This window comes from Lathyrus oleraceus, chromosome 5 (assembly GCF_024323335.1).
Source record: "Lathyrus oleraceus cultivar Zhongwan6 chromosome 5, CAAS_Psat_ZW6_1.0, whole genome shotgun sequence".
Lineage (NCBI taxonomy): Eukaryota > Viridiplantae > Streptophyta > Magnoliopsida > Fabales > Fabaceae > Lathyrus > Lathyrus oleraceus.
Window position 1 is genome coordinate 131,337,963 of NC_066583.1, and position 27,941 is coordinate 131,365,903.

The 27,941-nt window shown below is 38.7% G+C and overlaps 1 protein-coding gene across 1 annotated transcript; it reads left to right on the top strand.

Annotated features, from left to right (window-relative positions):
* Window positions 1-2,862: 2,862 nt before the first annotated feature.
* LOC127079225 (uncharacterized) lies at window positions 2,863-27,870 on the top strand. Its single transcript, XM_051019634.1, has 2 exons — window positions 2,863-5,308; window positions 27,218-27,870. Exons 1-2 carry the CDS (start codon window positions 2,863-2,865, stop codon window positions 27,868-27,870), a joined length of 3,099 nt encoding a protein of 1,032 aa, XP_050875591.1.
* The last annotated feature ends 71 nt before the right edge of the window (window positions 27,871-27,941 follow it).

Sequence of the window (27,941 nt, forward strand, 5' to 3'; positions counted from 1 at the left end):
AAAGCGAGCAGTTGCTTAACCCGGTATTATCCGAAGAAGGATCCATAACCTTGGGAACTTTTAGAACCCGTTTGGCAGGTGAACCTTAGAACTTATCTTGGGGCTTTGTCCTAAACTCCTGCTGGTGATGAACTTTGAGCCTTGTATTGTTTGACCATGTTTGTGTTTGTTGCATTCATGCATGACATGCATTCATTCCCATCATTTCAACCTTTTTCCAAGGAACTTAAAGTGAGGATTGCAAATATTGCAGGAAACATGGATTTTGGACAGAGAAGTGTGAAAAAGTACAATCTCATCAATCCAAAGATAGATGAACTAAAGAAACTGGTTTCTTCGATCGCAGATCCTATTGGTTTCAGAGACAAATATGGGGCACTTATATCTTTATTGACACTTAGGATGGAAGAAGGGTTATTGCAGACATTAGTACAGTTCTATGATCCAGTCTATCACTGTTTCACATTCCCAGACTATCAACTCATGCCTACATTGGAAGAGTATGCCTAGTTGCTTCACATCCCAGTTGCTGATACAATACCTTTCTCTGGTTCAGAAAAGTTACCCGAGCACAGTTCTCTTGCAAAAGTGTTGTACATGAAGAAGTCAGAATTCAAGAATAACTTCACCACCAAAGGAGGACTTCCAGGTTTCACTGCCAAGTTCTTAATGGGGAAGGTTTATTATTTTGCCAGTCAAGGTTGTGATATTATTGTGGAGCATCTGTTCGCCTTGTTGATCTACGGTTTGTTACTATTTCCTAATATTGAAGGTTTTGTGGATTCATATGCTATACGCATCTTCCTAAGTGGTAATCATGTTCCAACTTTGCTCGGAGACACCTATCATTCCATCCATTACCGTACTTTGAAAGGGGGAGGAACCATAGTCTGCTGTATACCGTTACTCTACAAATGGTTTGTCTCTCATCTTCCTAAGTCAGCTACTTTTTGGGATCGCAAGTCAGGACTTCAGTGGTCACAGAGGATTATGTCTCTTACCCAGTCAGATATTGCATGGTATAGTAGAGTTTTAGACGATGTGAAGATCATTGATAGTTGCGGGGAGTTCCCCGATGTGCCCCTCATGGGCACAAAGGGAATCATTTCTTATAATCCAGTACTTGCTAGGAGACAACTCGGTTACCCTATGAAGGACAAGCCTCCTAACATTCTTTTAGAAGGTATTTTCTTGAGGGATAACGAGGAGGACCCTACCATGAAAGAGAGAGTAGTAAGAGCTTGGCATCGTGTTTGTCGCAAAGGGAGACTTGAATTGGGTAAGAAAGATTGTACCTCCTATGAGCCGTACCTCTAGTGGATCAGAGCCAGAGTTATACAGTTGAAAATGCCATACCCACATCATGATCCTATCAAACCCGCTCCGTTGAAGACCCCCTACCTTCCGCTAGATGACAAAGAAGAACTCCAAGCCACCTTGGAGAGGGTCGAGAAAGAGAGAGACGCTTGGAAGGATAAGGCCCAGGTGCTCGAAATGGAAAATGAAGAACTTCAGAGATAGTTAAAGGAGCAAAGTGGAGAAGATCGTGCAGGTAAACGTCCAAGGGTGCAAGAGGATTTATTTTCCTCAGGCACAACAGATTACTCCCAGATTCCACAGTCCTCAGGTGCATGGAAAGGTCTTGTAGACAGTTTGGTGAAGGAGAAAGCTTTTATGCAGAAGGCCTATGAAGAAAGAATTGAGAGACTTGAAGGACAACTCCTACTTGTTTATGCTCGTCCTGATGACACATGTCCTTAAATGGTTTTCTTGGTTGTATTTTGGGTTGATAACTTTGTATATTTTGATAAAAATGCTTAAAATGAAAATTTTTGTTTTGTTATCAAAAATGTTTGCAATTCTATCTTTTCCTTCACTTAGAGTTCCTTGGAAAATCATTCATTTTGCATATCCATGCATCACGTGCATACAGGTTGTCTGTCTTGGTCCAGTCTTCTAACAGTTGCTTCCCGCCAGCAGATCCATTTCAAGCTGACGCATAATTACAACACAAGAGCCAACTACAAAAGAAGAATGAAGATAACAGATAACGAGAACCGAGAATTGAAAGCTCAGGTTGACCGCCTTTCTGCTATGGTCGAGACATTGATATCAAACCAAGCAGCCCAAGCTGCTCAACTTCAAACATCACAAGCTCAGGTTGCCGAAGCACAAGATGCACAGATCCAGGCGCAAGCACAGGCAGCAGAGATGCGCAACCAAATGTTAACCTCTCGTCTACAAGCAGAGGAAGCCCAGGCTAGGGCTCAAGTTCATAATTCAAGACAGACTTCGGCACAGAATCAACCTCAAATTCAGAATCAGACAACAGCAGCACCCGTCACTACAGTCATCACTTCAGAAATCAACGCTGTCCCAGTCACTTCTGTTACCATCACAGCATCCCGTCCTTGGGAAATACCCAGGGATCTTAATCAAGATAGATATCAACAAGAGTTCGTTCCACCAAATGCTCCTGTCTTCACTAATGTGCCTCTCGTTGTTCACTATACTCCTCACCTAGGAGAACCTGTCTATCACGGCCCTACCCCAAGTGAGGATCCTGGTCTCAATGATATAATGGATGAATTCCAGGATCAGTTTGCGGAATTACAAAAAGAGATAAAAGCTCTTCGTGGGAAAGAACTGTTTGGCAGAGATGTAAATGATATGTGTTTGGTTCCAGACGTAAGGATGCCAGCAAAATTTAAACTACCAGAATTTGAAAAGTACAAAGGAAGTTCTTGTCCACAGACCCATTTGGTTATGTACGTGCGAAAGATGTCAATGTACACCAACGACCAAAGGATGCTCATTCATTGTTTTCAAGACAGCCTTACCGGTACAGCTTTACGCTGGTATATGGGATTAGACAGTTCTCAGATCAAGACTTTCAACGATTTAGGCGAGGCCTTTATCAAACATTACAAATACAACCTTGATAATGTGCCAGACCGACATCAGTTGAGGTCCATGCAACAAAGAGAAAAGGAGACATTCCGTGAATACGCGCAAAGGTGGCACGAAATTGCAGCAAAGGTTGTTCCACCTATGGAAGAAAAGGAGATGACGAAAGTGTTCTTAAAGACTCTTGATACTTTTTATTACGAGAGGATGATTGCAAGCGCTCCTACAGACTTTACTGACATGGTAAACATGGGAGTCCGTTTAGAGGAAGCAGTTCGAGAAGGGCGTCTAGTCAGAGAAGGAAGTTCATCTTCAAGCGGGGCAAAGAAGTACGGCGGTTTTATGAAAAAGAAGGAACAAGAAACTAATGCTGTGTCCTATAATCATCCAAGAAGGATCAATTATCCTTACCATTCCCAACACCAACATATAGCAGTCGTGACTCCAGTAATCACTTCCGCTCCAGTTCAAGTCCAATACCCTCAGCAGCGTACCAACCGCTTCCAACAGAATACTCAGTATCAGCAACAACATCAACCTCAACAACATCAACATCAGTTACAACAACGTCCACCACAGCAGCAAAGAAGAACCAATTTTGATCCAATTCCAATGTCATATGCAGAATTGTATCCAACTTTGATCACTAAAAACCTTGTGCAACCACGACCACGACCTCTTGTACCAGAAGTGCTACCTTGGTGGTACAAGCCAGAGGTATCTTGTCCCTTTCATCAGAATGCTCCAGGTCATGACTTAGACAACTGTTTTGCTTTAAAGTTGGAAGTACAGAAGTTGACAAGAGCAGGTATCCTGACCTTCAAGAACATGGGTCCCAATGTGAAGGACAATCCAATGCCAAGTCATGGTCCTTCATCAGTGAACAATATAGAAGTTTGTCTCAATGAACAACGTGTTACGAAGATAGAGGAGATTCGGCGGTCTTTGGTTGAAATTCATTCTGTTTTATGTGCTCATGGTCTATTCCAACATGACCACCATATCTGTGGTACATGTTCAGTCAAGTCAAGAGGTTGTAGGAAGATTCAAGATGATTTGCAAGGCGTCCTTGATCAGGGTTTGATTCAGATTTCTAGACAAGTGAGTTCTCCAGAATCACAAGAACAAGAAGTGAATGTCATCATTCCTTGCTTCAACATTCCAGAGAAAGTAGAGATAGCTTATCATCCGAGGGAGCCGGTGGTGATTTGCCCTCCGGGCCCAATGCCTTACACTTCAGATAAAGCGGTCCCCTACCGCTATGCAGCAACTATTATTGAGAACGGTAAAGAGGTCGAGATTAAAACCTTAGCCTCAGTTACCAATATCGCAGCAAATAGTCGAATGACGCGCAGTGGCCGCGTGTTCGCTCCGCCGGTTATCCCAAGTAGAAATGTTGAGAAAGATCCAGTAGTCGTGGTACCAGTGACAAGAGAAGCAGAAGGGCAAACAAGCAATTCAACCCTTGACAAAGAAACAGATGAACTACTCAGAATTATCAAGCTCAGTGACTACAAAGTGGTAGATCAGTTGCTACAGACACCGTCAAAAATCTCAATCCTGTCCTTATTATTGAACTCAGCTGTCCACAGAGAAGCACTACTGAAGGTGCTTGATCAAGCCTTTGTAGAACAGGATATAACAGCAGAGCAGTTCAACAATGTTGTAGGCAGCATCACTTCGTGCAATGGCTTAGGCTTTCGTGATGAAGAACTGCCAGAAGAAGGAAAGAATCACAACTTCGCTCTCCATATCTCAGCCAATTGTCAAGGGGATTCTTTGTCTAATATCCTAATTGACACCGGTTCATCTCTGAATGTCATGCCCAAGTCTACCTTGTTGAAGCTAAAGTACAAAGGGGGGCAAATGTGTCACAGTGGAATTATTGTGAAAGCGTTCGATGGATCAAGAAAAAGAGTCATTGGAGAAGTTGATTTGCCTATTGGTATTGGACCACACGTATTCCAGATCACTTTCCAGGTTATGGACATAGTGCCAGCTTATAGCTGTCTGCTCGGACGCCCATGGATTCATGAGGCGGGTGCCATTACATCCACGTTACACCAAAAGTTAAAGTTTGTCAAGAATGGGCAAATAGTGACGGTTAATGGGGAGCAGGCTATGCTGATTAGCCACCTTTCATCGTTTAGTGTGATAGAAGTAGACGAGACGGCTGTTGAAACTCCATTTCAGACCCTGACCATTGATGATCACAAGAAAAGTGAAGGTTCAATCGCGTCATTCAAAGACGCCCAGCAGATTGTCAAGACAGGTCCTACAGAAATATGGGGCAAGGTGATAGAGTTGCCAGAAAACGTTAACCATACAGGATTAGGCTTTGTTGGTGGAAAACAAGTGCAGACTTCAGTGGTGCGACCTTTCAAAGATATCTTTCACAGCGGTGGGTTTATCAACATGGTAGCAGTTGAAGAGGATACTTTTGAGAAAAAGACAGAAGCCGAAGGCCCCAGATTTGTGACACTAGGAGTAGTTATGAAGAACTGGACCGCAGTTGACATCCCACATTGTGTCCACATATCAAAGTAATTAAGCTCGTCAGTTTTAAAAAATCTTCCGCTTTAGCCCAAAGCGCGAAGCATTAATTTTGTAAAATGGGCACTTTTGTCAAAAACGTACTATCAATGAAAAAGATCTTTTGTGTTCCCATACACTTGTGTCTTTTTATCTTTTCAGCCTTTTCGGAAAATGGTAACAAAAAAAAACCTTAAAAAGAACACATTTTTGCATGTCATGGTCAGTCCTCTAAAAACGATTGTTTGTGTAGGTTACTTAAACCCGTTGAACACAATGACATCATGCCCTCTCCCAACTTTGAACATTCTATATTCGAAGCTGAAGAGGAAGAGTGGGATGAGATTCCAGAAGAGGTCGCCCGCCAGCTTGAAAATGAAGAAGACACTATTCAGCCATACAAGGAACCTTTGGAAACAATCAACTTGGGTTCGGAAGAAAATGTGAAAGAAGTCAAAATTGGAGCATTGTTATCCCCACAGGTCAAGGAGCAATTGATCATCCTGTTGAAAGAGTATGTAGATGTGTTTGCTTGGTCTTATCAAGATATGCCTGGTCTCGACACTGACATCGTAGAGCACAAGCTACCTTTGAAGCCAGAATGTCCACCGATCAAACAGAAATTAAGAAGGACACATCCAGATATGGCCGTCAAGATTAAAGAAGAAGTTCTGAAGCAAATAGATGCTGGTTTTCTTGCCACTTCAGTGTATCCAGAGTGGATAGCAAATATTGTGTCAGTTCCTAAGAAGGACGGGAAGGTACGAATGTGTGTCGACTATCGTGACTTAAATAGAGCAAGCCCAAAGGATGATTTCCCCCTGCCTCACATTGACATGTTGGTAGACAATACAACAAAGTTTGACATATTCTCCTTCATGGACGGATTCTCCGGGTATAACCAGATCAAAATGGCTACCGAAGACATGGAAAAAACTACCTTCATAACACCATGGGGAACATTCTGTTATCAAGTAATGCTGTTTGGGTTGAAGAACGCAGGTGCTACTTACCAGCGAGCCATGACAACGCTCTTTCACAACATGATGCACAAAGAGATTGAGGTTTATGTGGATGACATGATCGCGAAGTCTCGTTCAGAAGAAGGTCACTTAGTAGATCTATTGAAGTTGTTTCAACGATTGAGGAAGTTCTGTCTTCGCCTCAATCCGAACAAATGCACATTTGGTGTCAGGTCAGGTAAACTCTTGGGCTTCATTGTCAGCCAAAAAGGCATTGAAGTTGATCCAGATAAAGTAAAAGCTATCCAAGAGATGCCCACACCAAAAATAGAAAGGCAAGTGAGAGGTTTTCTAGGACGATTGAATTACATATCCCGGTTTATTTCTCACATGACTGCCACTTGTGAACCTATCTTCAAATTGCTGAGAAAGAGTCAGAATTGTGTTTGGACAGAGGATTGTCAGAAAGCATTTGACAGTATCAAAGAGTACCTCATGGAGCCTCCTATCTTGTTACCACCTGTTGCTGGAAGACCGTTGGTTATGTATTTGACAGTGCTTGAGAATTCTATGGGCTGTATTCTGGGTCAACAAGACGAAACTGGAAAGAAAGAGCATGCCATTTACTACTTAAGCAAGAAATTTACTGACTGTGAATCACGATACTCCGTACTCGAGAAGACATGTTGTGCATTGGCTTGGGCTGCTAAGAGATTGAGGCAGTATATGTTAAGTCACACCACTTGGTTGATATCCAAAATGGATCCAATCAAGTACATTTTTGAGAAGCCTGCACTCACTGGTAAGATTGCAAGATGGCAGATGCTGTTATCAGAATACGACATTGAGTATCATACCCAGAAAGCTATCAAGAGCAGTGTGTTGGCTGAGTACCTTGCTCACCAACCCGTTGAAGATCAGGATGATAATGAGGATGAGTTTCCTGATGAAGATGTCATGTTCCTAAAATCCAGAGATTGTAAAGAGCCACTTCCTGAAGAAGGGCCTGAACCAGATTCTCAATGGGGTTTAGTATTTGATGGAGCTTCCAACGTTTATGGACATGGAGTAGGTGCAGTCATTATCACTCCAGAAGGTTCTCATATTCCTTTCACGGCAAGAATTTGCTTTGAATGTACAAACAACATTGCTGAATATGAAGCCTGTATCATGGGTCTTGAAGAAGCCATTGACCTCCGCATCAAAAATCTTACTGTTTATGGTGACTCAGCGTTAGTTATCAATCAGATCAAAGGAGAATGGGAAACACGCCACCCTGGCTTGATCCCATACAAAGACTATGCAAGAAGATTGTTGACTTTCTTCACCAAGGTTGAATTGCATCACATTCCTCGGGATGAGAATCATATGGCGGATGCTCTAGCTACGTTGTCTTCAATGTATCAAGTGGGTTTTCCAAACGAAGTACCCAGAATTGTGATCAAGCGACTTGATAGACCAGCACATGTGTTTACAGCTGAGGCCAGTTTTGATGATAAACCATGGTACCACGATATCAAGCATTTCCTTCAGACTCAAGAGTATCCTCTTGGAGCAACAGAAAAAGATAAAAAGACTTTGAGAAGATTGTCAGGCAAATTCTTCCTTAATCAGAATGTACTCTATAAGAGGAATTATGACATGGTCTTACTCAGATGTGTTGACAAAAAGGAAGCAGAAATGTTGATGAAAGAAGTTCACGAAGGGTCCTTTGGTACTCATGCAAACGGCCACTCTATGTCAAGAAAGATGTTGAGAGCTGGTTACTACTGGTTGACCATGGAATCAGATTGCTACAAATTTGTAAAGAAGTGTCACAAATGTCAGATCTACGCTGATAAGGTTCATGTACCACCAACCCTTTTGAATGTGATTTCTGCTCCTTGGCCATTCTCAATGTGGGGCATTGACATGATCGGTATGATTGAACCCAAAGCTTCCAACGGACACCGTTTCATTCTCGTGGCAATTGATTACTTCACCAAATGGGTGGAAGCAGCTTCGTATGCAAAGGTGACAAAGCAAGTGGTGGTCAGATTCATCAAAAATAATCTCATTTGCCGATATGGCATTCCAAACAAGATCATCACTGACAATGGCTCCAATCTGAACAACAAAATGATGGATGAATTATGTGAAAGTTTCAGGATCGAGCATCACAACTCTTCTCCTTACCGTCCCAAGATGAATGGGGCAGTTGAAGCTGCAAATAAGAATATCAAGAAGATCATTCAAAAGATGGTTGTTACCTACAAAGATTGGCATGAAATGCTGCCTTTTGCACTACACGGATATAGAACATCAGTCCGTACTTCAACTGGGGCAACCCCATTTTCACTTGTATACGGTATGGAAGCTGTGTTACCGATAGAGGTTGAAATTCCATCAATGAGGATACTAATGGAAACTCAGTTGTCAGAGGCTGAATGGTGTCAAAGCAGATACGATCAGTTGAATTTGATTGAAGAAAAAAGAATGACTGCCTTGTGCCATGGACAGTTATATCAAAAGAGAATGAAGCAGGCATTTGATAGGAAGGTTAAGCCGAGAGAATTCAAAGAGGGTGACCTTGTGCTCAAGAAGATGATACTATTTCACAATGATTCTAGGGGCAAGTGGACTCCTAACTATGAAGGACCCTATGTTGTCAAGAAAGCCTTCTCAGGCGGTGCTTTAATTCTTACAAACATGGATGGTGAAGAGCTTCCACGTCCCGTGAATACAGATGCAGTCAAGAAATACTTCGCCTAAAAAATGAAAAGAACAGCTCGCTAAGTTGAAAACCCGAAAGGGCGGCTTAGGCAAAAATGAGCGTCTCGGTGGACTGAAAACCTGAAAGGGCGGTCCAAGCAAAATTAGAGACATAAAAAAACAAAGAGAATATTATCCCGGTAGATTGAAAACCCGAAAGGGCAATCTAGGCAAAAGTTAGGGATTTCAGGCAAGTAACTGCATAACAGAGATAAGATCATTGAAGTATCAGAATATTTTCAACAGTTCTCCAACTTTCTCAAGGCTGCAATACAGGTCAAAAGTGGAAGAGAGAATGATGTCATTGTAGTTCAACGTACCCTTTTTCCACGAAATTACCATTTTCCAATTTGTAAAGATCTATGGAATCACGCTGTTGGCTGATTACCATCCTATCAAATCAATTTGAGCCTTTCTATATTTCTTGGCACTCTTAATTTTCATTTCAATTTACGAAAGTTCTTTTACTTTGACAGATATGTTTTGAAACAAAAGTTTTGAATTAAAAACAGTTTTTGAAAATATAAAGATTATTTATTTTGATTTGTGGACATCAATAAAAGGATTGAGACATGTGGTCCCAGTAATTCTGAAATCATGTGATTCCAACTAGACATGTTCATGTTACTATCCTTATATGTATATGATGAAAAAATCTCCACAGGTGTCTTGGCAGTAATATTTCTCCAGCAGAGGTTGTGATTCTGGATATCCCCAGCTATGCTTCCTAGTTTTCCTCAAGAGATCATGCAAGAAATATTTCAAGAAGTTTATTCCCTTCACTTGGGGCATGAAGACTCCCCAGTTAATTGATCATGAAGACTCCCCAGTTAATTGATCATGAAGACTCCCCGGTTAATTGATCATGAAGACTTTGATCCAGGTTTTAAGTTACAGATTTGGCCTATGGGATTACTACAGGTATTTTCCCCAGTAATTTATTAAGGAGGGATCAGCAATGTCCCCAGCAGAGGATGAGAAGGAAGATTTGATTTCCCTAAGCAGGAGTAATACAGAGGTCTCCATCCCTCAGCGAGTGAAGAAAGTTGATATTCAGAAACTACAGGGAATCTCCTGTTGTTCTCTGTCCATTCAATAGAAGGATATGTCTCCTCCTCAGTAATGTTTTGTAGTAAAAGAAGAGTGTGTTATGCATTTTAAGCAAATTCAAGAATTGCAGGATTTCTCCTGAATTCTCATTTATATTCAAAGGTCAGACATCACTGTTCCCCGGCAGAGTCTCCTAGAGGAAAGATCTCGTAACCAGATATCAGACACCATAATCCCCTGCAGAGTCTTCAGATACAGAAAGTCTCCATGATAATTAAAGCAAATCAAGGATAGATTTCCCCTATATTCTTATTCCCTGGAAAGATACCACCTATCCCCAGCGGACTTTATCCCCAGCGGAGTCTTCCAGAAGAATAATCCCTTCTGCATTATCAGCAAATTCAAGAATTGTAGGACTTCTCTTACAATATCATCTTATTTCCAAAGGATAACACCTTGTATCCCCAGCGGAGTCCTCAGAAAGGTCCAATCCTCATATACCTCACAAATTCAAGAACCACAGGGAATCTCCTGCATTTTTGAAGTAGAAGGCATCTCCATTCTTCTACGGAATCCTCAGCAGAGACAGACTTTTAAAGAAACCTGGATATGGTGCTCTTGTACCAATTCCCCAGCAAGTCTTTGTACTACTCCCCAACGAGTCTCAGTGCAAATCTCCAGCAAGTCCTTATGCAGCTGTTAACATTTTCAGTTATTCCTAGTTTTGTCTGTCCATCATGCATTCATTACTAAATATTCATGCATATCTATGACATATCATGCTTGCATTCATATGCACCTTGTTTCCTTGTTTATATTGTGGGTTGAGTCAATCTCTCCATATAGAGTATCCTCATAAGCAGCAAAATACCTTTTATTGGTCATGTTCCCCACAGAGATCTATGCCTCGTGGAAGATGGTTGTTTCAGTTGTAAATCCTGATGAGTTCATTCCTCTTCAGTTGAAGTCTTGTTTGACCGTTTCATTCTAGTTCTATCCTAGTTTGAACCTCGTGTCTCCAGATAAAGCTCAGAAATTGCCAGTAAAAGAAGGCAACAATATAGTCTTTGTGACTCTCATTCAGTAAAACAGACATGACAGATATTGTGTCCAAGTCCTTTATACCTTCATCTTTGAGTTGGTACCCATTACAAACTTGAGTTACCTACATCCATGAGTGGTAACCTTTGTTATCCCTCGGATAAATTAATTACTATCTCCATCTATGAGTTGATAACATCCTCACAGAAAGTTCCATGGTTCTACCTGCAACTTTGAGCTGGTAGCGTGCTTTCGTCTTTGAGTTTAGCACAGATTCCTTTTGATTCCACCTTCGTCTTTGAGTTGGTGAAGTACCTGCAACTTTGAGCTGGTAATATGCATTCATCTTTGAGTTAGCAAGATTTCTTTTGATTCCACCTTCGTCTTTGAGTTGGTGAAGTACCGTCATCTATGAGCTGGTAGTGTGCATTCATCTTTGAGCTTGCACAGGTTTCTTTTGATTCCATCTTCGTCTTTGAGTTGATGGAATGCCTTTATTTATGAGTTAGGTACACTTTATCCTGTTACCTTCATCTTTGAGCTGGTAACGTGCTTTCGTCTTTGAGTCAGCACAATTTTCTTATGTTTCCATCTCCGTCTTTGAGTTGATGGAGTACCTTCATCTATGATTTAGGTACATAGTGAGCCCTCATCTATGAGCTGGTAGTATGCATTCATCTTTGAGTTCACACATTTTCCTGTGATTCCATCTTCGTCTTTGAGTTGATGGAGTACCTTCATCTATGAGTAGGGTATGTTTGATCCTTGTTGAACTGATAGTGTGCTTTCATCTTTGAGTCTGCACAGATAACCTCTGATTCCATCTTCGTCTTTGAGTTGATGGAGTACCTTCATCTATGAGTTAGGTACATTTTGTCCTTCCACTGTCATCTTTGAGTCGGTAATGATAAACATCTCCAGGAGAATATGTTCTAAATTCTTTTAAACACCTTTGTCAATGAATCGGTGGTTGCCTTCAACTTTGAGTCGGCATTTCTCTGTCTACCTCATCAATGAGTTGGTAGTGTGCATTCAACTGTAAGTCTGCACAATGATCCTTAGATCTGATTCTTCATCTACACCATCATCAATGAGTTGGAATTTGATTTCCCTAGCAGTGTTATTATCAATCTTTTGAAGCTTGCCTTCAACTTTGAGTTGGCATGTCCTGTTTACCTCATCAATGAGTGGGTAGTGAGCTGTCAACCATGAGTTAATGCAGTTCGATTCTTATTATGCCCTTGTTATACCTTCATCCTTGAGTTGGTATTCATCTTTTCTGTTACCTCCATCTTTGAGTTGGTAATGTACTGTCACATCAGTACTCTTGTTATATTGATCTTTTCCCACTTTCATCTATGAGATAGTGATGTATCGTCAACATTGAGTCGATATCTCTTTTCCTCCTATTTTCCATCTATGAATAGGTAGTGAATCTTCCCCAGCTGAGTATTCTCAGTGTTTACCTTCATGCATTGAGTCGGTGTATGTCCTTCCCCAGTAGAGTTTGCACTCCTGTGTCTCTGTGTCTGTCTGTCTTTTGCATCATGCATACATGCATTTGCGGTCAAATTTTGTGGCGTTTGTCATATTTAATTACCTTACGCCATTCGATAGCCTCCGGCTATCTGGCCTAAGTTAATTAAATAGGGGCATCTGTCGCACCCCAAAATTTGACTTTGGCTTTGTTGACCATATCCTGATTAATCTCGTTGTCTCGTATTCATCTCAATTTCTTAAACTTCGCATGACAACTGGTTTGATTAGGTTTTGTGTGTTTTCGTTGCTTACCGCGTTGTATTTCGTTGTTTTAGCAAAACCTGGCCGATATCGTTGCCTCGTATTTATCTCGCTTATCTCTTTTGTGCGTGGCATCGCTTCGATTAGGTTTTGTGCGTTTTTATCTATTTAATTGTTTGTTTGTCGGTATTTTGACTGTATTTCGAATATATTAGGGTTTTCGTATTGTCCGATTATTTGTGATTGTGTTTGTCAGCGTTTTCGTGATGTCGTGTTGATTTTATTATTGCCTAGGTTTGTTTATTTAATTACGTGTCGTGCCGTGTGTTTTAATCGAGTCCGGTAGTGTCGTGTTGTTGATTTTACTGGTTTACTGGTTTTTATCAATTTGTCTGGTTTGCTGTGAAATTGTCATCGTTTTTATCGCGCTCGTGTCGCTCGATTTTTATCGTGTTTTAATCGTGTGCCGTTTATTATTTGTGTTTAGTATTTAATTGTGTTTAGATATTAATTAGGTTTAATTAGTTTAATTATAGTTTATATTATTATTATTATTATTATAATTATTAATATATAAGTTTATATATTATTATTTGTTAGATATTTTGGTAGAAAACCTTCACCTTAAGTTACGTTTACACCGCCATAGTTGCTTTTGGACATAATATATATATTAAGTGTTAACATATAAGGTAGGGGGGAGATATCAGTAAGTAAGAAAGTAGTGGCGGTAAAGATCAGTAGAAAAAAACAGAGAATATCAGAAAAATTTCCAAAGCCATCACTTTCACCTTGTTCATCACTTGTTCTTCATTTTCGGTAACCCAAAATCGTCCCGATTATCCACCGAAATTCAGAACCGACAACATATCCGTGAAGTTCGTCGAGTCCAGGTCACAAATATCCAAGGTTCATTTCATTCCGGCGTCGATTCACCGATCAAAAGTGACGTTGAAGTCAGGTACTCGCGAAGGTAGCCAGCAGTGCGTCGGTGACGGTTTCCAGCTTTCGGTCGATCATTTGGACGATCAGAAGTTCATCCTCTTCACACAAGGTAAGGTTCTTCACTTATCTCTGAAATCGGCAAAGTTCCGGCTTGCCGACATGTGTTTTATATATTATTTATCTAAATATATATATATATATATATATATATATATATATATATATATATATATATATATATATATATATATATATATATATATATTATTTTGGTCTATTATATATTATTTTTCTAAATATATATATTATTATTTTTGTCTACTATATATTTATTGTCTAATATATATATATATATATATATATATATATATATATATATATATATATATATATATATATATATATATATATATATATATATATATATATATATATATATATATATATATATATATATATATATATATATATATGTATATATATATATATATATATATATGTATGTATATATATATATATATATTACTTTTGTTTACTAAATATTGTTTATCTTTATTATTATTTTGCATATATGTTTTATTTAAATGTTAGTTAAATTAATTATTTGTTTAAATGTTTATTTTAATTAAATGTTTATTTATATCAAATGTTTATTTTGTCTAAAGTAAATGTTTATATTGTTTTTTTATATTTGTTTATGTTGTTACTAACCGTTTCGTTTCAGTTTCAGCTCGATTAACTCCACTAACTATTCGTAATACTAACTATTCATAGCTAACTGTGTTGTAATAATTTACTTTCTCGCTTTTTTTTTATTTTTTGTATTGTGTGTTTAATTGTATCGTTCACGTTTTATGTTAAAAATCGAAAAATCCAAAAAGAGAAACCCGATGCGATTCCAACGGTCGCCGTTTAAGAAACCCTTTTCACACACTCATAAGCTTACTCTTGGGCTTTCCTGTAATGAGCCCATTTATTTATTTCTTTAGGGTTTAGGCTCGTTCAAATCTAAAATCAACGAAACAGACTTTCCCCTTTTCTTTTGGGAGAACTACGTGGATTCTGATTTCTCCATTGCACCTTGGAGATACGTAGGCATGAAGTCTATGACTTTATCGAGTCCAAAAACAATAAAATCAAGTTCTTTTCTCATCTCCCCAATCAAACGATCAAAACAAAAAAAGAAAAGCATTCACATAAACATAAGCAAAAAGGTTCCTGTGGAGTACCACAGATGTAGAGGGTGCTAATACCTTCCCTTTGCATAACCAACCCCCGAACCCGTAACTCTAAAGGGATTTATCGTTATTTTTCCCTTCCTCTTTTTGGATAAAATAAAAGACGGTGGCGACTCTTGCATTTAAAATGTTTTTCAAACGGGTTAAGTTCAATCAATACTTAATCTCGTGAAAAATCCCGCCGCGACAATAAGCAATCAAATAAGTCTCTTAAAAGATCCTCAAGGTATCTTGTATCTTCCACTTGGATGAACATGGCAATGATCTTCCAATTAAACTCAATTGGGAACTCCTAGCACAAAAGCACACACATCAAAAGTTCCATGAAGTAAAACAAGAATGGACAAGAGTGAGTTTAGAGATTTGGGTCTTCTAATCCATCTTCATCATTAAGATCCTTCTACTCCAATTTTTGCATAAGGAAGGTCCTATAATCTAAGTCCAATTCTCCATATTTTTGCATAGGGGAAGTCCTAGAAACTAAGTCCATTTCTTTGCATTTGGTCCACAACAATCAAAACAAAAACACAAGCACAATAATATATACACAATTATGTGCTCAAGTGAGCAAAAGGCAAATGGCATTAACATAAACATGTGCTCAAGTGAGCAAAGAGAAAAGCAAATGGATAATATGTGCAAGAATAGTAAATTGCATAAAAGTAAAGTGCATAAAGTAAATGTTAATTGTCAATAGTTAGTGTGCCATAAGGCAAATTTAGCGTTATGTTAAGCAATCGTAATTGGACTTATGTAGAAGTCACAACTATCTGAGGTCGGTCAATAATAATATAGGCAACAACACAACTTAGAAGTCTTGATTAGAGAACCAAGTTCCAACAACTTGCCATGCCAAAAAGAAAATGAGAATTGATCTTGTATTGGTTTAAGCCTTTTGCATGATTTAGAAGACAACTTATCCTTAATGCAAAGCCATTCACTTGATCAATTGATCAAGATGAATTAGATTTGAATAAAGGAAGATTAAATCTCCCCAACCAATGCTAACTTATCAACCTTCAACTCATTGATCAAGAAGAAAAGAAGTAGAAGAAGAAGAAGGAGAAGATGGATAAGAGAAATGGAAAAGGCAAAATTAAAGTGCATTAAATGAAATACAATGTACCAATCCTCATATGTTGACCAATAACATTCAAAGTCAAGGTCAAACAATCAAAAACAGAAGTGAGATGAAGATTGGGAGTCAAGAAATGATTAAACTATTTTTGGCATTTTTTTTAATATTTAAAATTAAACTTGAATTAAAATAATGGAAAGGTCAAACTTCAAAATTACTTCAAGTCAACCTTGAAAGGTCCAAGTAATTTATCCCAAGTTCAACAAGGTCAAACAAAGTTTGACAAAAAATTTCAGCATTTTTAAAAGTCAGAAACTATTTTTAACCAATTAAAAATGAATAAAAATAACCTAATTGAACTAAAATCTCAAATAAATTTCAAATCAATTTGAAAATTGATGAGAATATTTTTCATAGATCCACCATCATTCAAATAGGTTAGGAAAATATTTTTGTATTTTTTGAATATCAAAAACTATTTAAAATGAATTAAAAATAACCAGAACAGAGAAAATTCACAAAAAATATCAAATGACAAAATAAAAAATATTAAAAATCAGAAATAGAAACTAGAAATTATTTGGAGACTAATGTAATTGGTCCCATAATTTTTGGACTAAAAATGAAAGAGATATTGATTTTTGAAATAAAAAGGAATTTAAGAAAATAAAAACAGAAATTAGAAATTGGAAAACACGAGAGCCCTTGGATTTGAGCTCATTAATTGAGCTGGCAGATCCAAGGATCCAGAGGCGCGCGCTCATGGTAATCCACGGTCAATGCAATCACATGGGAAAGAATAAAAAGTCATAACAAGCAATGGCCAGGATTCGATCTGAGAAACACATCCAATGGCCAGAATTCAAACTAGAAACAGGCGGCCACCGGAGCCACACTCAAGATTCCTATAAATGGAGAAATCTGAGGTGGAAGATTCAGGTATGCAAAATGCAGCTCAAGAAAAAGCAAAATTGAAGCTACCACTAGCTTTCCTCTCAAGTGAGGACTTCAGAAAACATTTTGGCCAAGCAAATATATCACAGAAATGAGAGATTCGAAGAAAATACCAGTTGAAGAGTAAGCTTGATTTCTGGAGAATTGAGCTCGATTTCTTGCTTGCTTTACCAAAACAGAAGTTCAATGAGATGAATGATGAAGGTTTAGAAGCATTAGATCTAAGAATTCAACCAGATGAAGTTGAATTTCAGATCTGAAAAATTTGAGAAAAATGAGATTTGCTTCTTTAGTGATGGCTATGGAGAGAATTCTACAACATTTCAGGTTGAATCAGGCGTGTGAAATGAATGGAACGAGGTCTCTATTTATAGAGGAAGTGGCAAGGAGAATATGATCAATCCGTGTGCATGGCATGTGGAGCTTCATTGCATGGGCTTGCATGATCATGCACAAGGCCCAAAAACAATGCCAAATGAATTCTGAGCATCAGCCAAATGGAATTGGACGTGTGACTTGCAAGGCAATTGCTTATGTACCAAGATTTCAAGTGAATTCCTCATTTGTGCCTAAACATTCATCCCTTCGAAAGTCCCAATGAAAAAATCCAAACATGATCATGTGAGTAATGGTTGGAAAGGTCTTGGTGTAAGGAACAATTGTTATGTTGGGAAAAAATCCATTTGAAGTATGGAAATTTATGAAATTTGAGTTTAAAGTGCAAGGTGCATGACATGTCAAGGCAAGGTTTCTAAAATTGGCCAATTTTCAAGCCCCTCTGTTTTGATGACGCAAGCCTCAAATGGAAACACCTCCAACATCATAGTTGTATATATTTTCAAGAAAATCAAAATGGAATTAAATTTTGCATCATTTGGATTTTTGATGAAAGAGTTATGGGCACTTGAAGTTGGACTTTTTTGCCTTTTAATGCCTTTGGTCAAAAAGGACCTATAATGTCTTGCATTATCACATGTATTTCCTTTGAGATTTTGAAAATTTGTTAAACATAACAATTTAAGTAGACATATTAATATTTCCAATGCATTTGATCCCACCTCAAAATCATAAAAAATGAATGAGTTGTATCCTTGGGAAGTTGACCCAAAATTAGGGTTTCAGTCAAAATGACCTATAATGTTTTGGAATGGATGATGACCTTCCAAGCTTCAAATCAAATTTTGATGAACATGAAAGTTGTTCATATTGTTACTAAGAACACTTTTTCTTTTGGAATCATCTCCATTTGACCAACACATCAAAAGTTAGGTCTCAGTGCATTTCAAAATAGTCAGATGAATTGACTGATCAATTTCTCAAGTCCACAACCCATATCTTGATGAATTAATGATTGAGGGCACTCAAATAAGTTCAAATATGCATGAAATAATGATTTAAAGAAATTCCCTTGATTATATTTGACCATGGGCTGAGGTTGCTTCATGAGCAAGGCATTGTGATGCACAGATGAATTAGGGTTTCTCTGAAGAACAAACCTTAAACCCTTTGTCTTGCTTTGATCAAAATGATGCATTGAGGTACTAGGGAGGCATATTTGATGAATGAGATCTTTGGGAACCATTACCATGCTTACTTTCATCTCCTCTTGACCATGTCTTTGTACCAATGATCTCCTTGAAGCTTCTGACCTTGCGATTGCTCAAGCTTCAAACAAAAGATGTTAGTGACATATTTTTGTGCTTTTGGTTAGTGAATAAAGATGATAAGAGCAATAATATACAATTCAAGCATACTTGGTGATCTCAAACCACTCACAAGAGGTCCCACCCAAAGGCAAGGGGAACCAAGATGCTTATGATCCTTGAGGCTTTGCAAATGCAATGATATGAGGCCATGAGGGATCTTTGGGACAAAATTGGGGTCTTACACCTTGGTACTCAAGAACCTTCTCCAATGAAGAAATCCGCCACAAATTCCAGAACCACTTCCATGGTGGTACAAGCCAGAACTCGGTTATGCTTTTCATCAAGGGGCTCCTGGTCATGATATCGAGAATTGCTACCCGTTGAAATACGAGGTCCAGAAGCTAGTAAAGAGTGGGATGGTGTCCTTTGAGGACCGTGCACCGAATGTTAAAGCTAACTTATTGCCTACTCATGGTAATCCCTCTGTTAATATGGTAGATGGCTATCCATGAAGCTTTCGCGTGTTTGATATGCGACGTATCCGTCGATCCTTGGTTGAGATGCATAAGACCCTGTGCATGATTAGTGATTGTGAACACGACCACAACAATTGTACAATCTGTAGTGTGAACCCCTGTGGGTGTTCGGTTGTCAAGAGAGATATCCAGAAGTTAATGGACGAGAATGTAATTCAGATTCAGCAATCAAGAGATATAACTGATGTCAACGTGATAGTGCTAATGTTTAAGACCCCCGAGCAGGTGGTAATTCAGTTTGACAGCAGCAGTAGTAACAACAGCAACAGGTCGGTATCGCTGTTAGTGATACGGTTAGCGGGCCCAGTCCCGTATGCATCTGATAGAGCTATTCTGTATCAGTATAATGCAACTATCGTGGAGAATGGTCAAGAGGCCCCGTTGCCTACGACTAATTCTGTTGTGAATATTGTCGATATAGCGAAGGTAACCCGTAGCGGTCGTTTGTTTGGTCCTGTTTTCCCGAAGGATATAGAGGATGTTGGTAAGAAGGTTGAAGTGCTCTTGCGTGTCAGTCTGGTGAATCCAGCAAGCTAAAGCCTAACGATGATGATGAGGTGCTCCGTTTAATTAAGAAGAGTGAACTCAATATGGTGGAGCATCTGCTCCAAACTCCTTCCAAGATTTCGGTGTTGTCTCTACTTATGAATTCTGAAGCGCATAGAGAAGCATTGTAAAAGGTATTGGAGCAAGCTTATGTGGAACATGATGTAACAGTAGACCAGTTTGACCACATTGTCGCCAACATCACTTCTTGCAACAATCTGAGTTTTTGTGATGAAGAACTTCCCGAGGAAGGCAGAAATCACAATCTGGCACTGCATATTTCAATGAACTGCAAGGAGGATGCACTATCCAATATGTTGGTTGATACCAGTTCTTCATTGAATGTACTCCTGAAGTCAACTCTGTCCAAATTCTCGTATCAAGAAGCTCCGATGAGATACAGTGACGTGATCGTCAAAGCTTTTGATGGTTCTCGCAAGACTGTTATTGGTGAGGTGGACCTTCCAATGAAGATAGGCCCGAGTGATTTCCAAATTACTTTTCAAGTAATGGATATCCACCCGACCTATAGTTGCTTGTTAGGAAGGCCATGGATACATGAGGCAGGAGCTGTGACGTCCACTCTGCATCAAAAGTTGAAGTTCGTGAAGAATTGCAAGCTCGTCATTGTGGGTGGAGAGAAAGTGTTGTTGGTGAGTCATCTGTCGTCTTTCTCATATGTAGAAGTTTAGGATGAGATTAGAACTCTGTTCCAAGCTCTATCTATTGCTTAAGGAAAGAGAGTTGGAGCACCTATGTCCTCCTTTAAAGATGCTCAGAAGATTGTTGAAGACGGTAATTCTGATCAGTGGGGCCGGATGGTAGAGGTCGCTGAGAACAAGAATAAAACCGGTTTGGGTTTCCAGCAAGGGATGTCTGTTGTCAAAGCTGAGGATGTGCAACCTAGTTTCCATAGCGGAGGGTTCATTCATGGTTATGAACAACACTCAGCTGCAGTGATTGAGGATGATGAAGATGAAGACTGCACCAATTTTGTGACGCATGGAAAAGCTTGCAACAATTGGATCGCTGTCGATATTCCTGTTATTGCTCATCGCTCTAAGTAATTGCTTTATTATTTTTGAAAATCCTTCTCCTATGCCTAAGGGATAAGTGAACATTGTTTGGCATCTTTCAAATTGATCATTAATAAAATGCAATTCTATTCATCCACATCTATGATGTTTTATTTTTAATTTTTGCTTTTCTGAAAAATGGTAATCACAAAAAGCATAAATAAGTAAATAATAATTGCCCATCTGCATAATATTAGGTCATAATTCACTTCTCTAAAATCAAAATATCAAATCATTATGGAGGTTGGTTTCTATACCCATTGAATACAATGATCCTACTCTTTCTCCAAACTTTGAATTCCCCATGTTTGACGCTGAGGAAGAAAGTGATGAAGAAATGTTTGACGAATTGAACGTCTACTTGAGCACGAGGAAAAATCAATTCAGCCATTCGAAGAGCGGATTGAGTTAGTCAACTTGGGTTCCGAAGATGATGTGAAGGAAGTCAATATTGGGTCTCAACTGTGTCCAGAGGTTAAGAAGGGGTTGATTGATCTTCTCCGAGAGTATTCAGATGTGTTTGCTTGGTCCTATCAAGACATGCCTGGTTTGGATTCTGAGATTGTGGAGCATAGATTTCCATTGAAGCAGAAGTTGAGAAGAACTTGTCCTGATATGGCAGTAAAGATCAAAGAAGAAGTGCAAAAGCAAATTGATGATGGGTTCCTTGTTACTGTTGAGTATCCGCAATGGGTGGCCAACATTGTGCCTGTTTTGAAGAAGGATGGAAAAGTCCGTATGTGCATAGATTATAGAGATTTGAACAAAGCTAGTCTGAAAGATGATTTCCCTTTGCCACACATTGACATGTTGGTAGATAATACAACTAAATTCAAAGTATTTTCGTTTATGGACGGATTTTCCGGATATAATCAGATCAAAATGGCACCCGAAGATATGGAGAAGACCACATTCATTACACCCTGGGGAACATTCTATTATAGAGTGATTCCTTTCGGTCTAAAGAATGTTGGTGCAACTTACCAGAGAGTGATGACCACTTTTTTTCATGATATGATGCATAAAGAGATCAAAGTTTACGTCGATGACATGATTGCTAAATCCAGTGATGAAGAAGAACATGTCGAGCATTTGTTGAAGCTATTCCAGCGTCTGAGGAAGTATAAACTCCGCTTGAATCCCAATAAGTGTACATTTGGTGTTCGTTTTGGTAAGCTGTTGGGATTTATTGTCAGCGAGAGGGGTATTGAGGTTGATCCTGCGAAGGTCAAAGCAATACAAGAGATGCCTACGCCCAAAACTGAGAAGCAAGTCAGAGGTTTTCTTGGCCGCTTGAATTATATCTCTAGATTCATATCGCATATGACTGCCACATGTGCACCTATATTCAAGCTTCTTCAGAAAGATCAGTCTTGTGATTGGACTGAGGATTGCCAGAAAGCTTTTGACAGTATCAAAAAGTATCTGCTTGAGCCTCCGATTCTGTCTCCGCCTATTGAAGAAAGATCGTTGATCATGTATTTGATTGTGCTCGAAGAGAGTATGGGTTGTATTCTAGGTCAGCAGGACGAAACTGGAAAGAAAGAATATGTTATTTACTACCTCAGTAAGAAATTCACCGACTATGAGACTCGGTATTCTATGATGGAGAAGACTTGTTGCACATTGGCTTGGGCTGCTAAGCGTTTGCGTCAATATATGTTGAATCATACCACTTGGTTGATATCCAAAATGGATCCAATCAAGTATATTTTTGAGAAACCTACTTTAACTAGGAGGATTGCCCGCTGGCAGATGTTGTTATCAGAATATGATATTGAATATCGATCTCAAAAAGCGATCAAAGGTAGTATCTTGGCTGACCATTTGGCTCACCAACCAATTGAAGATTACCCATCAGTGTAGTATGATTTTCCTGATGAAGAGATCTTGTACTTGAAAATGAAAGATTGTGATGAACCATTGCTTGAAGAAGGGCTGGAACCTGGTTCCTGTTGGGGCATGGTATTTGATGGATCTGTTAATCAGTATGGTAATGGCATTGGGGCAGTGATTATTACTCCTCAAGGCACGTATTTTCCGTTTAGAGCTAGATTGACTTTCAAGTGTAAAAACAATGTGGCTGAGTATGAAGCTTGCATTATGGGCCTTGAAGAGGCCATTGATCTCAGAATCAAGTATTTACACGTCTATGGAGATTCAACTTTGGTTGTGAATCAAATCAAAGGTGAATGGGAGACGAATCAACCGAGTTTGATACCATATAGAGATTATGCAAGGAGGATTTCAACTTTCTTTACAAAAGCTGAATTTCATCATATCCCTCGAGATGAAAATCGGATGGCAGATGCTCTTGCAACATTGGCTTCAAGGATTATGGTGAAATTTTGGAATGAAGTTCCTAATATGACTGTGATGCATCTTGATAGGCCAACTCGTGTGTTTGTTGTTGAAGAGATCAAAGATGAGAAGCCGTGGTATTTTGATATCAAATGTTTTCTCCAAAGTCAGATCTACCCGCCTGAGGCATCCTTGAAAGATAAGAAGACTTTGAGGAGATTAGATGGCAACTTCTACCTGAATGGTGATGTGCTTTACAAGAGAAATTTCGATATGGTTTTGCTCAAATGCGTGGATAGACATGAAGCAGACTTATTGATTACTGAAGTCCATGAAGGTTCCTTTGGTACTCATTCCAATGGACATGCTATGGCTAAGAAGATGTTGAGAGCAGGTTACTATTGACTGACAATGGAATCTGACTATTGCAAGTTTGTGAAGAAATGCCACAAGTGTCAAATCTATGCAGATAAGATTCATGTTCCTCCGACAATGTTGAACGTCATTTCCTCCCCATGGCCCTTTTCCATGTGGGGAATTGATATGATTGGCATGATTGAGCCTAAATCTTCGAACGGACATCGTTTCATTTTGGTGGCTATTGACTACTTCACAAAGTGGGTTGAAGCGGCATCATATGTGAATGTAACCAAGCAAGTTGTTGTGAGGTTTATCGAGAATCATATTATATGCCGGTATGGTGTGCCAAGTAAGATTATCACGGATAATGGATCTAACTTGAATAATAATATGGTGGAAGCTCTTTGCAAAGACTTCAAGATTGCACATCATAATTCTTCTCCCTACAGACCCAAGATGAATGGGGTTATTGAAGCTGCAAACAAGAACATTAAGAAGATCATTTCAAAAGATGGTTGTAAAGTACAAGGATTGGCATGAGGTGCTCCCATTCGCTTTGCATGGGTATCGTACATCCATCCGCACTTCAACAGGGGCAACCCCGTTCTCACTTGTTTATGTCATGGAAGTTGTGCTCCCAGTAGAGGTTGAGATCCCATCATTGCGTGTGCTGATGGAAGCCAAGTTGACTGAAGCAGAATCGTGTCAGACCATTTTTGACCAGTTCAATTTAATTGAAGAGAAGAGGTTAACGACCATGTGTCACGGTCAGTTATATCAGCAAAGAATTAAGAAAGCATTTGATAAGAAGGTCAGGCCTCGTGTATTCAGAGAAGGTGGTCTTGTGCTCAAGAAGATCTTATCTTTTAAACCAGATTCTAGGGGCAAATGGACTCCTAATTATGAAGGTCCATATGTTGTTAAGATAGCCTTTTCAGGCGGTGCTTTGATTCTTACAACTATGGATGGTGAAGAGTTCATGCGTCCTGTGAATGTTGATGTAGTCAAGAAATACTTCGCCTAAAAGGAAAAGAACAACTCGCTAAGTTGAAAACCCGAAAGGGCGGCTTAGGCAAAAATGAGCGTCTCGGTGGATTGAAAACTCGAAAGGGCGATCTAGGAAAAAGTTAGAGACATAAAACAGAAGATAATTATCCCGATAAATTGAGTACCCCACCTTGGGGAAATTTATGCAAAAATTAGGGATTATGGAAAGTAACTTCAAGTTGTTGATCTTCAGTCTTGAAGACTTTCTTGAGCACAATGTCCGGTTCTGATTCATCTTCAGTCAAAGCTAAGAGCACAGTTGATATTGAAGGTGGTAGAGGGATTAGTGATCATTGTATTCAATGTAGCCCTTTTCCATGTAAATTACCATTTTTCAAACTTTTGTAAAGATCTATGGAGTCTTGTCATTTACAGACTACCATCCTATTAAATAAAGTTGAGTTTTTTATCCAATTGTTTCTACTCTTATTTATTCAGCTAAATAGAATTAAATTTTATTGTGATCATTTTGAAATTAAAGTTTTAAAATAAAAATCATGTTTTCTTAAATAATAAAGGCAGTTACTTTAAGAGCAATCGATTTCATTTAAAGGATGTCCACAACGGTCCAAGGACAGGTAAGCCCTAAAATGAGAAACATTGTTGGTTTTTCCCAAGCAGTTTATGTGATCTCTGTTTCTTCACCAGCAACATTTCAACATTTCCAGCTGAGTTTTGATTGTTCCCTCAGTTGAGTTCGTAATTGCCTCCCTCGAGTTGTAGGCCCATTATCACAGCAGGTTGCATAGATTCAGCAATTTTGTCTCCCCTTAAGTCGTCAGCAGAGTTATCCATGACCCCTGTTAGCCTTGATTCTCGAGCAGTATTTTCAGTCCTCTGCAAGGTTGTCGTCCATTTGATATGGTGCTGACCTAAAATTCCCCGCAGAGTTGATGGTGCAGATTTTTGGTAAACCTCTTCCCTTTCCCCAACCAGGTTTAAGCCTTTGAGGTGGATGATTCTTGTGCATCCCTGATCAGTGCATTTTAATGCACATTCTCCTATGTTTCTTCTTAAGCATTTCTTTGATTTCCTTTGCTTACTTTTATGTTTTATAATGTTTTTATATTTTAGTTTATTTTTATTGTTATTTGATTTTCGTATTTAATTTTCAGCTTTAACAGTCTGCACTAAAACAATCATAACTGGAGCTTCGGGAATCCGATTGACGTATTCTAATAATCGCCGGAAAGCTAAGAGAAAGAGATACAACTTTCGTGTTGGAGTCAAAGTCAGATTCGGAGCGCTTATTTTCCAGAATTTCGTTTGAAGCTGCAGCATTAGTTTTATTTTAGTTTTGGGTCATTAGTTTTGGGCATGGGTTATGTATTTGACCCAGTTGGGTTGTAAGCGGATTGCCTTGGTTTTCCCCTAATACCTAGCAGCTGAAAACACTATTCATGTTTTTTTATTACTATTCACGAATTATTTTTCTTACGCTTGAAAGAACCGTAATGGAGAACTAATCTATCCGGACGGATTTGCTGTATTCAGGTTCACTACTTTGAGATTGTTATAATTGCAATTAGAATTCTATTCCTTTCAATAATATTATATGATTGTTTTTTGCTTGATCTGATTTTCGTGTAATATTGTTGGTTAAATTTGAATGATATAAGTTCTTGACTTTTGATCGCAATTCAACTCTGCTTAACCGTTAAATTTGCGATATCTATAACCGTATGTTTAATCCGGCAATAAGAATATATACCTTATAGTGTCGATCATGCTTGTTGAATGATATTGTGTTCAAATAGAATAGAAGTCGTAGTTATAGCAATCGATGATAAGTTGAACCTGACATAGTGAATTTGTTTGTTTTATAATCACCTATTTCATAACAGCTTATTTCAATAATCACTTATTGAATAATAGTTTTTTTTCCTTAATCGATCCTGAATCCAACCCCCCCCCCCTAAATTGATTTACCTTTGGTTAGTAATAATCAAGAATCCTTGAGAGACGATTCGAGTCATTGTCGTTATACTACGTTTTCAAAATAACTCGGTTTTGATCTGTGCGCAACAGCGTATCAAATTGGCGCTGTTGCCGGGGATTCTTGTGATTATTAATCAATATTATAGTCATATGTTTAGTGTTCTTGCGTTTAGGCCATAGCTTCCTCGCGGTTTTGGCCAATTCGCGTCTAGAGTCGAAAAATTCGATTTTTGGAAAAATTGAGTCCGATCGAAAATCTGTTCCGTCTATTAGGAGTAGAAAATTCACTCGATCTTTTGTCCCATACTATGGAGTAGTTACGGGATTCCATCCTCAAATAGCCAAAAAAACCTTTTTTTTTCTATTTTTAATGAATTTTTTACTGTTTTCATAGAGTCGAAAAAATCCAAAAAAAATCTCAAAATTCTAATTTTAAGTCATTAGATTAATTTCGGTGTTAGTTTATTTTTCTGAATTTATTTTAATCGTTTTCCTTCATTGTGTTTGTTTTTGACTATTGGGGACATTGTTGGCATTTTCACAATTGTTGTTGCATTGCTGTGCATTAGTCCTGACTACTAGGTCTTCTTGTTCTGAGCTTTTTGATTTTGATCCTGAGGTAGAGAGAACTTTGCACACACGTCGTAGAGCAGGCCAGGCTAGCAATAGTTCACCACCCACAATTGAGTCTGATTCTGATTCTGATTACTTTCATAACTTGTTTGATTTGAATTCTGAAATTGTTTTTGATATGGCTGACCAAAGAACTTTAAGGCAGTTAGCTACCCCTAATGTGAATTATAATGGCCTGTGTATTGAATATCCCGAAGCTGACACTTCTTTTGAACTAAAATCTGGTTTGATACACTTGTTGCCAAAGTTTAATGGTCTTGCAGGTGAGGATCCACATAAACATCTCAAAGAATTCCAGGTTGCGTGCTCTACACCGTTGAGGCCTGAAGGAATAACTGAAGACCATATCAAACTTCGAGCTTTTACTTTTTCATTGCAGGGTGCAGCAAAGGATTGGATATATTATCTTGATCCAAATTCGGTCACAAACTGGAATGCTCTAAAAAGAGTGTTCTTAGATAGATACTTCCCTGCCTCCAGAGCAGCCTCGATCAGAAAAGAGATTTGTGGTATTAGACAGGATAATGAGTCACTTGCTGAGTATTGGGAAAGATTCAAGAAATTAGCATCTAGTTACCCTCAACACTAGATCACCGAGCAATTGCTTATTCAGTACTTTTATGAAGGTTTGTTACCAATGGATAGGAATATTCTTGATGC

What these genes read in the sequence shown, in the direction of transcription:
- LOC127079225 (XM_051019634.1), top strand. Translation starts at nt 2,863, where the DNA reads ATGGGATTAGACAGTTCTCAGATCAAGACTTTCAACGATTTAGGCGAG. An exon ending in CAAAGATATCTTTCACAGCG is followed by an intron (nt 5,309 to 27,217) that starts GTGGGTTTATCA and finishes GCTGTGCATTAG; the next exon opens with TCCTGACTACTAGGTCTTCT.